The following is a 13,229-nucleotide window of genomic DNA, read 5'->3' on the forward strand; positions in this document are numbered from 1 at the left end:
TAACATGTCAGGTCTAGGGAGAAAATTTAAGGAAGTGGGCAGCGCATAGAATGAGGACAAAGAGGAGTGCCAGCCACAAGAAGTTCAATCTGTGAAGTATTGTGTTGCTTGCAAATACCTTTCAGCCAAGCTTTTAGAAAACATTAAAGAAAATGAGAGGATTTGGCTGACATCCCAGTGTCCCACAACATTAACTATTTACTAACATCTAGCTTTATTATTGCAGAGGCTGCAAGCACATGGGATTTCCCTGAAGCATTTGCTAATGAAAAATGAATTGTCAGCTTTAGAGAAACAGTCTAAATAAGAAAGCAGCAGACTCCCCTGTGAGAAGATGTCCAGAGCTTTCCTAAGTTTAGTTCAGTTTTTACTTTGTGAATTCTATTATTTTCTCATCTGTTAATGAGTTATTTTCCTTGGAGTTGCTTAAAAACTCCAATAAAAAGACTCCAATAAAAAGTATCTGATAACAGAGAACCCAAAAGTAACCTGATGGCCATCTTTGAGATCCATGAGAGAGTAAGGATAAAGTTGTGCTTAGCAGACTAAGAACTCCATGAATGAGATGGAGAAAGTCACTTAACCTCTCTGAGGCTTTTAAAGCAAGGGTAATAGTACAGACACCTCACTGAGGCATCAGGAGGATAAACATAGTAATGCAAGTGAGGGATTAAGATACCACGGTATGGAGCACTGTTGCAAAACATCCATATTACCAGTTTTAACAGGTGAAAACAGTTACTAGAGGAAAAAAAACCTCCCAGTTTTAGGGATAAGGTCAGTGAGCCAGTGGGCCTTCCTCTGGACCCACTCAGGCATGTCCTTGTCTTTCTTACACTCCTTCCAGTTAGGACAGCCTAGACTTCTGTGCTTTGTATTGCCTGTTAGCTAGGCACCCCAAAAGACTCACAGGTATTCAAGAAGAGACACAGGCACAAGGGTGGGTGGGCTGACTGACAGCCACATTGCTATGTCAGATTCACCCTGTGTCCCAGCACCACACAGTCTCTGGTGCTGGGCCCATGCAGTCAGATGAGCTTTGCTATCTGCAGCATGTCACTGGAGGCAACAGGCCCCATTGGGGATCAAGGAGGTCCACCTCATCCATAGGTATGTCATCCCTCCGTTCCTCCACCCAGGAATGGAGGGTGATAGAGTAGGAATCCTAGGGTCAGTGGTTCCCGGGACAGCAGAGCTCTTGATGTGTGTCTGCTCCCATGGTGTGAAGGCAATAGCGATCTCTGAACAGATGTGTTAGTGGGGAGAGAAGAAGAGTTTGCTGAGTAATAATCACATGGTTATTACTTTCTAAGCTCATCCATAGTCCCCATGGCAATGGCCTCTTTGGGGGTCAGACTGCTCTGGCAGACATTAATTTTACGGTGTGATTTACTAATTATTAACCTCCTTATTCTTCTGAGCCAGATTCTTTCATTCCAAACCACTTGCGAAATGACAGCATGGTCCACGCTACTGTAAGCCATGTGCTCCCATGCTGAGACTGTCATTATTCTACACCACACCCTTCTGTAATGTCGGAATTCATTCCATGCTTTTCAGCTATCATTTTGATACACAGGAGTCCAATGAATTATGCTTTCATTGAATGAGTTAATGGGTATTAGTTTTATGGTAAGTTGCAAAGAGCAGAGAGAAAATGGATCAAGCATAAAAGTAGAAACCACTTTCTAAGAAAGTGAAGTATTTTACCAAGTTGTAGCTATGTTGCCTCAATTACTACAAAAATTATTCCTCTGTTGGTCCCATGAAGGTTTGTTCATATCAAACTTGCCAGAGCAATAGCTTAAGCAGAGTAGGGGTTGGGATGTTGTTTCACTCTCTTAGCTGTCCTATGCTTGTCTTCATTATGGATATGAGATTCTTTATACTGAAGAAGTTAGTATTTTCTAAAAAAAAATATTAACTTCAGTTTTAGTATATGTTCGTTTGCTCTCTTTTGTCCCTAGGCAGGGCAGTGAAATCCTGCTAGAGAATGATGCTAGGACAGATTCTAAGATATAGCCTAACAGATTTCAGGGTTAAGAGCTATCTAGTAAGAGTCAGTTACGTGATATTATTAGTGACGTAATGGCAACCTTTATAATTAATATCTGCCGGAGATAGAGAGGAGGTTTTGTTGTTCTGAAAATGCACTCTGACTGCCCAAAGACTGACTGGGACATTCTGAAAACAAAATGACTCACTAGTTATTCAGGAGAAAATGACTGTATGAGGAAAAAAACCCAAAGAATTGTATAGTTACCTTTTTCTGCCTGTGTAGCAGTCCCCACTAAGAGAGTTAAGAAACAAGAATTTTTAAAGCTGAATGAAAAAGGAGAGAAATGGGATAAAGAAAGCTTTTGGTGTCCGGAATCATAAATAAGAGATCTCCGAAGTCTGGAAAGGGGTGTGTGTGTGAGAAAATGAAGGGCTTTTGATGACATGTTGACATTAAAAGGGATCTCTGTGGCCTTTGCACTCAGACGTATTGCTAAAGATGCAGCGTGCTCAGCCCCAGGTGGATGGGGAGCAGCTGGCATCCCTTGGCAGTCATCTCCAGGCGGCAGCCCCAGGATGCTGGTGGGGACAGGAGATGCAACCAGCGGTCCTACATGGTGCTAGCAGCTGCAGCCACTACAGCTGCTGTAGACCTGGGACGCCAACCCCTGGTGTGGACAGGGGGCTGGAGATTTTACCAGCAAACACATGGAGTTAATACAGGATGAAACTTCAAAAATCAGTCAGAAAGTGCAAGGTGGCTTATTTATTTTTAGAAGGTTGTTTTTTAAAAACATTTTTCTGCTCCTGTGAGAGAGATTCCCTGACTGTGCAACATATGCAACATAAAGCTGGGAATACGTTTGGCTTCATGCAGAAAGTGTTATCAGATGCACAGAATAATTACACATAAAATTGCCACTTTAATTGGCACAAGTCAGCTGGGGGAGGAAGCAAAGTCTTCTTCGCAGTTTGTGGCGAGATTCTAGACAGAAAAGCGACCTCGCAAGACGATAGTATCATTTTAATTGAGACAGACAGAGGTGTTAGGCAAACACGTTAATTGCCGCAACTGAAATTCAGGGCTCAGTCTGACAAAGCACTGAGTACGTCCACTCCCTGGAGTCAAAGGAAGCACCTTGGAGGTTTGGGCCTTTGCCAGGACAAGAGGGTTAATTCTGAGTCAACAATTCAGGTTTCCAGACTGTTCTGGACTGTGCTGGAGGGGCGGAAGCAATGTGAGCTGAAGCAGCGGCTCCCATTGGGCAAGAGCAATGGGACCCATGGGTCGGGCTCCCAAGCCCCAAGCACAGCCCAAAGCCCCATGGCCTGGGCACCATGGAGAGGCAGGAAAGAAGTCCAAAAGCTGGCTATTCCAAAGCAGATGAATGTTAAGCATGATGCTCGTTCCTGACAGGGACATAGGCATGTGTTTTACCCAACCAGCAGTCGGAGAACAGACTACATGGGGCTGCCCCCAGCACACACCTTTTCTGTAATGGCATGAACCAGTTACTCTGAGGAGCAGGACTGATACTCTCCTGCACTTGAAAAAGCACCAATACATATTTTTCCACAGTTTTTTACCAGTAGGGCTGGATGTGGTGTGCCTCTACTGTCAACGCCAGGCTGCTGAATAAAAAGGAGTATAGCATCCACGGGGGTCAGATGAAAAGGAGAATATCCCTTCCCCATGCAGTGCAGGGATACCAAAACACGGGTTCAAGTTCAGATACCTAAATCCTTTATTTTGTCCCAGCTGAGGGGCACTGAGGTCTGCTGGCCTTGCATGATCCCCACCCGCAGCTTCCCAGCTCCACTCTGGTGCAAAGAGCGCTGAAGCTCCCATCTCCAGAGGCGGTAAAACATGAGACGGAGACGGTGGAGCCTGGGAACCCATCTCCAGAGGCGGTAAAACATGAGACGGAGACGGTGGAGCCTGGGAAATAGAAATGTCCTAAAACTTTGGAGGCAATTGGGGAAAAAAGAGAGACAGAAATAAGGACACTACAGTCCTCTGCTTTGATTAAAACAGTTGCTGAGAGAAACTTGACATTTCAGGTTGAAATAGGTGGTGGCAGAGAAAGTACCTAAGTGAATGTTTTCAATAACTAACTGTAAGGGGAAAAATATTTTCCCTACTAATATGCAGAGGATCGTTTCCAAAAACTGCCCCCTTTGACCATGGCAGGGATTTGCCAGCAGCTAATTTCAGTGGCAACTGGCGCAGCCTTTCAACTTGTGCCTGTTGCAGACCTCACCGGGCAGCGCAACAGGCATGTGAGACTTTCCTTCCCATTTCAGCATCCCCGTCGGTAACTTTTCCCCCTCATCACCCTGTGCCGAACCTTTTCTTCCCACTAGGTTTCGCCGGCAGCGCAGCAAATGCAGCCCACACAGACGATACAGCCACCACAGCCGACCGGAGGCCGCCGGAGGAGGGTGGTGGACGAAGACCCGGATGAGAGGAGGCGGAAATTTCTGGAAAGGAACCGAGCTGCTGCCACGCGCTGCAGACAGAAGAGGAAGGTCTGGGTGATGTCACTGGAAAAGAAAGCAGAAGAGCTCACCCAGACAAACATGCAGCTTCAGGTGCGAGACACTGTCTGCGCCCCCCAGGACACAGAGGGGCTCTTTGTGGGGCTGGCAGTGCCTTTGGGGCTGCCCCCGTACAGCCGGCTCCTGGCAGGAGCGCGGGCATAATCTAAGTCCATTAATCAAGATGTGTGTGCTTCAATTAAAGAAATAATTACATTTTAGTGGGATAAGCCAGGAAAAAGCTGTCTTGGAATTTAGAAGCCTTCACTAGATGGAGTTGTATTTATTTTATTTTCTTGTCACTGCTTTTCGGGGGGTTTTTTTGGAAGTGCCATTAACTCGGCTGTAAAAGGCTTTTTCAGAGTAGGGCATGTAGCTAAACCTTCAGTCAAAGCAAGCAAGACAGGAGCATAAATAGATCAGTCTAACAGTAAGAAAAATTAAACGAATAGATGAAAATACCCTGAATATGATAATAAAAGCCTTTCTTACAGTGCTGCCCTTCTTATGATGGGCACAATAGTTCTGCCCCATACAGAGGTGTGTCTGTGTGCTACCAGGAAGCCAAGTTGCCTTCAGAACAAGTTATAAAATAATGTCATGGACAAATGTTAACATAAACGTAGGTTAACATAATGAACAAATGTTAACATAAACCTACCACACGAGCACCAAGTGCCAGTTTTGCTCAGTTCTTCTGAAGTCATCGCGCAGTTTCTGTGTTCTTTGGGTTAAAACTTTGCAGAAGAGCCTGGTTTAAGCTTTGTGGCAAACCAAACCCTCTCTTTCTTTTCTAGAACGAGGTTTCGATGCTGAAAAATGAGGTAGCACAGCTGAAACAGTTATTGTTAACACATAAAGACTGTCCAATAACAGCTATGCAGAAAGAATCGCAAGGATATCTAAGTAAGTAGCTGGTATGTTTGCACTGTCTCCACACTCCTCACAGGAAAGCAAAGTTTCCAATTCTTCCCTCCAGAACCCCTTGTTGGTCATATTATCACTTGAACCTGCCTTCTCAAACATCATCCGAGCCATCCAATCTCCTGCCCTTACTTATCCAGCCCCGCACCAAACCAAAAAAGCCCTGGTTTGCATCCCACACAGCAGAGCTAGCCTTCCCCACCCCTCCCTTCGGCAAGGAGATGCACACGGATGGACGCTCACTCCCCTGTGGAGGATCCTGCTTGAACTCACAGCTCCAAACCTGCAAGAGTCCTCCTGGGCACAGCGCTGTCAGAACCTTAAAATAACTCTCAAAAGGAAAGTTATAAAGGAAAATATTACAGTCCCCTCCAGCGAAAATGGTCCTGTGCTCTGACAGTGGCACAGACCAGGCGTGGCACAGGTTTTCAAGGTTTGTTAACTCTTTTTTAACTCTTATCTTTATTTTTTCCAAAAAGTTATCATCTAATGGAGACATTGAATGGATTCTGTCTAATCGATGCATTTTACGAGTGTAGCAATTTAGGGACAAATTCTTTGCTCGGCTCTAGAATAGCTCAAAGGAGCCTCAGGGTTAATATCTGCTAGATTGTGGTGTTCCCTTAAAATAGAGCCCATTTCTGTCTCCTCTGCATCACTACGCATCTGGCTCTTTAACATTACTCAAAGAAAAAAATACATAATTGCATTACATGCCTGTCAGCTGTTGCTTGAATTAGATTTTCTGTGCTGCAGTGCACTGCCCTCTAATTTTGACTCCTGCTGGAGCGAATAAAACATTTCAGCATCCCAACTGATTTTATAGACCGTAAGATATCAGACTTTTTATCCCGACATTGGTTTCATAGTCATTAAGGTCCCAACTCCTGAAGTCAGGTTGATATCAGAGAAATTGTCTTAAAAAGAAAGAAAATAACAAAAGCTGAAAAAGATCAGAAGATGGAGAGTGTTGGATAACTCTGTATTTTGAAATACTGGGAGTTGTGCATGCCTCAGGTTGTTAGTAGCACTGCCGTAGTAGTACATCCCTTTTCCAGGAGTGTCAGCCAGCCTGGGCTTGTTACTCGGATGGAAATATGAACGTGTGTTGTCTCTGCCCTCACCCCCTTCCCAGGTCCCGAGAGCAGCCCTCCCGCGAGCCCGGTCCCAGCTTGCTCCCAGCAGCAAGTCATCCAACACAACACCATCACAACCTCCTCCTCTGTCAGCGACGTCGTGGGAAGCTCCACTCTCACCCAGCTTGCCAGCCACAGAACAGACATCAACCCCATCCTTTAAAAGTGGTTGATCAGAAACTGCTAGGGGAGTGTGGTAGCATATCAAAGCGTCCTCTGTGCTAAGGACATTTGCAACCGTAACTCAAGCCTGGAAGATTCCTCAGTTCTTGAAAGACTCTGGCTTTCATTTTTATAGTTATTAAAATGTCTTTTATACTTAGTTACATGAAAGGGAGTTATGCAATTAATATGCTATCAGCTTGAGAAATGCTTTGGTGCTTTCTCCAGTTTTTTTGGTACCAGTTACTTGTTTATAAACCTAACTGTTTCTGTACATAGTCATGTTTCCTTCTCACCAATCTAGCCTGAAGCCTCAGAAACACAGAGTTGTGTTAAACTGCAGCTTGTTAGCCAACGTGAGGCATGAAAAGTATTAAACAGTCATATGTAGGTAACTAGGAGTAATTAGGCTATAAATACAGAGAGAGGGCATCTGCTGCCAGCATAATAAAAAAGAGTTAGCGTTGTGCTATCAGCGGACCCCATCTTGCATTCAGAGCCTCTTTCAAAGCAGTTATATAGGATGTGGCTATTGGGACAAAATCAAGCCCAAATAACATGTTCTTTTGTCTAGACCTCCCCCTTCTCCTCTCGCCCCTACCCTGGCCTTTTTCTCCTCCAGTTGTTCTCACACCTTCCTTTTGCCTTCCCAAAACCTTTTCATCCCCCAGCTTTTTCTTGTTTTATCCCCTGCTTTTTTTCATTCCAAGGTTTTCTCGCTTCCCTCTCTTTTTCTCAAAGAATGGTGATGAACAAGCAAAAACCTCAAGCCCAGCTAAAAACTGTCGGCGCGGCTGCTGCTTTCACTAGCTCTTCACCCGCAGCTGGGCTGCACTGAGCATTTGGCTTTTAAAAAAAAGAAATGCTCCTGATTTAGTGTTTTTAATAAACAGTGAAAGGCAAAAGTGGTGCAGCCCCAGGTGAAGCACGATTGAGAGCCAGCTGTGTTGATGCTAGCAGCCCTGTGAGCTTCTGCAGTGAGGTACAGGCACACCGAGAAACACCTGAGAATCAGAGCAATTCTTTTGCACTGCCAGTCATTAACATAGAAAAATCCATGTAGTATATAATAATTCAGAAAAGTTCTGTTCCCTAACCCAGTTGCATTGTTCTAGCAACAAAAGCTAACAGCCTCAGGTTTCACAGGCTATAAATGAGAAATAAATCAGCCTAACGGTTCTGACCAGCCAAAAAATGCCAGTTTTAATTCCCAGGGAAAGACCTGCTCTCTGCAGGCATTCATTTAAGCATCTGTGGACCGATCCTGACCTGGCAGACAGCGGTGTGTAGCTTCACTGACTTTAATGGCACTTAACACCCGTTTAGTGCGGGTAAGAAATTGTCTCATTAGGACACTAAATAATTTTTAGAAGGCATGCAGCTGCTAAAAAGCACTGCAAGAATGGCAAATCCCACTGCACTCTGGATAAAATTCAGTCCTGCAAAGAGGGTCTGGAAAAGAGCCTTATGCCACAATTAAGGTTTTTGTTTGGACTCTGGGCCTGCCTCTCAGCGAGACTGATTTGCATCCCCGAGTGGTACCAGTGATTGATGGGAAAATCAGACAGAGATGATGCCAGTTAATTACACTGCCTTGCTTTATACTGGGACCTGATTTTGCTCTCAAATCTGTCAACGGCAAAGCCTCCCACTGCTTACCCAGGGAGCAGGCTCTGGGCTGGTGATAGATGTTCAAACATTTTGAGCTGCATCTTTAACAGCAAAAGCTAATTCACATTATTTCCAGCAAATCCTCTAGCCCTGAACATGCTTTGTTCCGAGGCAAAGTTCTCATCCTCTAAGACTGTGTTTTTGGTTTTTAGAGGAGTCTTGGGTTTGAGAAGGGTGGCTCTTCTCCATGCAGGAGGAAGAGTGAAACAACTGAAGCGTGAGGCACTGTAACAAGCTGGGCGAGCCTGGAAGGGAATGCAAAATTCTGAGGATCATTCATTTCTGAATTAGTTCTTATCTCGCTAACTAACTTTTTACCAGTATTCTTTTCTTTAACAGCTCACTGTCCATTTATGCAAATACATTCAAAAGAAGATTTTTAATGTACAGTGTAAATCTTGACTTGATTATATAGTCTAAGAACCAAAAAATTATGAAAAAATACAAATGTAAAGGATTTTCTATTATATTTTAGACAAACAAATACTTTTAAAGTGTTTTAAATACTGCATCTGTAATTTTTTTTTTTTAACCTCCAGTTGTAATAGCTAAATGGTTTTGCTTCATCACGGCTCCCAAGGGAACTTTTTTCAAATATGCAGTCGAGCAAAATGTTCCAGCTGAGTATCCACTATGTAAAAAAAACCAAATAAGCATTTCCCCTGTGTCTGAATTTCATCATTCACCACGAAAAAGAAAATGTCATCGCAGGGTTAATTTAAAAACTTTCCCTCTATATGGGTAGCGCTTAAACACATTAAAAAATAAAAATCAAAGTTGTTGGTAATATTAGAATACCCAGTTGAGCTACACTGCACTAGAATTACGGTTTAGATTCATTTTATTCAGTCTCCTCAATTAAAATATTTAGCTGTTAAACTGAAAGCCTCTACATTAAAAAGAAGAAAAAAAAAAGAAAAAAAAAAAGAAAAAAATACAAAAACCTTGCCTAAGTTTTGTTAAATTCAGCTACTTGAGAGTTTGACTGATGTGTATTATATATAGCTCAATTATTTCTTTTTTTAATGCTAACTAGGCAAGCCAACCACACATGTTGGCCTAAATGTGTAATTACAATGAAATGTCTCCTCTCTATACTATTGGCCTTTAGGTATAATCCTTGCTAGTGATGTGGAAATAAGTAAAGGATGAAAAGCTATTTGCTATTGCTTCTTGTAACTCTGTCGCAGGTTCACAGGCCAAGACAACACGCAGCATATTTATATCGGCTATATCATCAGTAAAAGGACCAACTGTACCAGGCACCTTATATTACTCATCAGATTTGCTTCCACTTTTTCCCTGTTTTCCAGGGGAATGATCCTGCAGCCTTTCCTCAAGCTGCGGGTCCAACCAGGCACTGGAGGCTGCCTGAGCAAGGGCTGCGGGAGAAGCCCCTGCCCCTCTGTCCCCAGGATGCTGCACGGTTGGTGGCAGTGGCCTCTTCCTAAGCATGTCACTCTAAATGCACTTCCCAGTCTCTTTCCATCAAGGAGAAGTCCTGCTTTTCCATGAGCTACTACTGGAGACTGCTCTGCTGTCCTCCTGCCCCACCAATCCAGCCTGTTGCCGGGCTCGCCAGGCTTTGTGCCCCATCCCACTGCCAGCGGATGACTCAGACCGCTTCCCTCACCTGCTTTCCTGGGCACTAGCAGGGCAGCGAGCACCATCCAGAACCTTGCTCAGGAGGAGGTATTTCTGTGGACAGCGTCTCTCATCACACAACATTGGAAGCACGTTGGAAATCTCAGCCACGGGCAACTGCAATACTCCGATCGGAAAGAAGCGATGTTGTGATGCAGTTCCTTCATCCTTGCCCCCCCCCCTTCCCTGAATATATGCAAGCCATATTCGTAATGCTGCCTGTGGGAGACAAGTAGTTTGTGTGCTATCACGGTGTGTTTTATAAGGACCACGATGATGACGATGATGATGATTTATGGAGAATTTCATGCTGTTGGGAGTTAATTCCTGCTATGAAGCTAAATGTCTGCTGCCCATCTTCTGAATAGTGGAAAGTCAATGGTTCAGTGCCTCAGTGCGTGTGGATTTAGTGTGTTAACTGACTCTGTCCTGTTAACTAACAAGCCAGCTATAACTGTTGTTAAATGCCCAACTTTTGAGGATTCATATTTTTTTAAGCAACAATATTTAGTGTTGAAAACTAGCCTTTTAGTTTAGGCAAAATGTGCTTTTTAGCAGCTAATACCTTTTTTAAGAAAAAAGCGTATAGAGTGAATTTATGAAAATTCATGAGGACCAAAGCAATTTTAAAACAGGAATCTATTAATTTAGTATTCACATAGAATTTTATAAAGTATTTATTAATAAATGTTATTTTAACACATTCCATTTGAACAGTATTCTTGTACAGAATCTGTTTGGTTTTTTAAGTTACAATATTAGTTTTGCAATAAACTACTCTAGGTGTGTGTGCATCTTAATCTTTCAGGGTCTCAAGCAGAAGTCATCCATCTAAGATGGAAAAGCCTGCTGAGGTCAGTTGTACAGAAATTCCTAGAATTAAATGTTTTCCTTAAAGCAGCATCTGCTTTTTTTTTTTTTCTTTTTTTCCTTCTTTTTTGGTAACAACAAAACAAATTATAAACCTTCAGTTGTTTCCTTTGTATTGGAAAATGTGCTCTCTCATTATAGAAAGCATGAGTCAACACATAACTGGAAAGCTTGTCTTATTTTTTTTTTCCTCCTTTTTTTTTTAATTAAGGCTGATTTTATACATCACCATGGAAGATCTAACCCCATCCTTGTTTCTTTTCTAATATCACATAGTGAGTTGCACTATACTGCCTTATCGTTGCCTCTTCTGTCCTCTTACTAAACAGTGTTCCTTAGATTTAGACCATTGAAGCTCCATTATACATCAGAGAAAATTACCAGAGGGGGAAGAAGAGAAAAGATTGATCTGTAGACATAAAAACTAAACTGTGCCTATAAAACAAAACCAGTTACAACTAATTAGTATCTTATTTCTACGTTTCAATTATTTATATTATTTTAAAATTGCACTTTAGCTCTCACTCTCATTCTTGCTCTCCCTTGTTGAATCATTTATAAATACTCTTGTAAAACGTTTGCACCAGGTACATTTATATGCTTTCACTGGTGGCATATCTACAACTTGTCTCTCACACCTGCCCGAACGGAGAAGCTGAGAACAGCCAGTCTGCAGTGTGACACAGACTTTACACCCTCTTCATGACAGCATATAAATGTTTTATTATGCAAAGTGTGTGAGGCAGCATCTAAGCTACATTTATAATCTCTCATCCCAAGAACCAAAGTGTCCTGTATATTGTAAGGTCAGGAGACTGGCTCTGTTGTGCATTGTCATGCACTTTGACTGTTGTCCAGCTCACGGTAGCTGCGAAGCTACGGTGATAACAGTGGCCATACTATATATTAGAGTTCTGAATCAATAAAATATGTTGCCTTATAACTTAACTAGGGACAGCACCTTTAAAAAAAAAAAGAGAATAAGAAAAGAGACTAAATACTTCTAAGGACAAACAAAAGCAATAAAAAGTGATTTGAACACACACACACAAATTTGTTCAGTTTTTCAACATCTGAAATAATAATCTTACTGCAAAGACAAAAGAGACTGTTTACATCCATAACCTCTTTTTTTTTTTTTTCCCCCTAGAGCTTACAGTTATGTCAGTTTTTTCAGTGGTTTTACACTTAAGAGCTAAATTGCTTACCATTATTGGTTTTGCATAGCTTTTAAAATTACTTTATAGCAAATCCTAAACTGCATAAGGCCAAAAATGTCAGTGTTCACACACACTCACAGACAAGATTGATTCTCTAAGTGGAAATCTGATCCTTTCCCAGGCTCTCCTTGGACTGGAATCAATAATTACAACTAGCTATATTTAGACCAATGTGTAATACCTGGGATTCAGGATCTGCGGTTCCATATTTATGCAGATTAAATGTTAGTGATGTTGAGTTTCACCTGGTGGAACTGTTCCCAAAGCCCATGGTAAGACCATGCCATCTGATGCCATGAGACTCTTGGACCCAAATCTATTGGTTGCCTAAAAATCTGTGCAAGAGCCTTCTAAACGAAGACTGAAAGCTCCTTCTGGCTTTGCAGAGACTGCAGCAGTGTCAGGAAGCAAGGGAGGTGGGGGGGCTGATAGGGCATTTCAAGGGAAATATTTTCCTTGCTGGAATTTAGGAAGTTCCAGAGACATTTTTCCCCCACCCCTCGGAGCTGAGATTGCAAAGAGATCCCTGTCAGAGACAACCAAATGCTTCCACAAGACAAACTATTTTGCACAAAAGGCGTATTTGCTCTTCTGTCTAAGAATAATTGCCACTGAGAGTTTTGCCAAGGACTTTATCATTGGGACCCAAGTGTTTCCCAGCCCGTGGCCGTGAGCTCTGTACCCCTCTCTGTCACAGCTCCATTCAAACACTGGGTAGTGCTCATCGGTGAACGTTGCTTCTTTGGACTATTGCTGTTGTCCTGGTTTTAAGGAACTTTTGGCACTGCTTGGAGTAAGCCTAAACTATCGAAGTTTATATATAAATAAATATATATTATATTAAAAAAAAGGTGCTGTCACAGTAAGTTTTGGGCTTGAGGTTGTTTGTGTTGTATGCAAAGGTTTTGTGTTTGTTTGTCTGTTTTATTCTGTAAAGCAACCACCTTCCTTACTGGAAGGAGATAATTTTGTTTTACCTTTTTTTTTTTTTTTTTTTTTTTGGTACATAAGTGTAAATACTTGCTGCAGCATTTAATATGTTTAATTTTATGTTAAGCTTTTTGTT

General features: G+C 42.4%; 1 protein-coding gene across 2 annotated transcripts in view; it reads left to right on the plus strand.

The window, feature by feature from the left end:
• Positions 1–11,235, plus strand: part of CREB5 (cAMP responsive element binding protein 5) — a 214,908-nt gene extending 203,673 nt beyond the window's left edge. For both annotated transcript variants that reach the window (XM_030505067.1, XM_030505076.1), the window contains 3 exons: positions 4,363–4,590; positions 5,334–5,442; positions 6,596–11,235. In XM_030505067.1, the coding sequence (XP_030360927.1) occupies positions 4,363–4,590; positions 5,334–5,442; positions 6,596–6,759 (501 nt within the window). In that variant the 3' untranslated portion in view covers positions 6,760–11,235. The remainder of the gene's footprint in view (positions 1–4,362; positions 4,591–5,333; positions 5,443–6,595) is intronic.
• Positions 11,236–13,229: the final 1,994 nt, after the last annotated feature.

The sequence above is a fragment of the Strigops habroptila genome, chromosome 1, assembly GCF_004027225.2.
Source record: "Strigops habroptila isolate Jane chromosome 1, bStrHab1.2.pri, whole genome shotgun sequence".
NCBI classification, from domain to species: Eukaryota; Metazoa; Chordata; class Aves; order Psittaciformes; family Psittacidae; genus Strigops; species Strigops habroptila.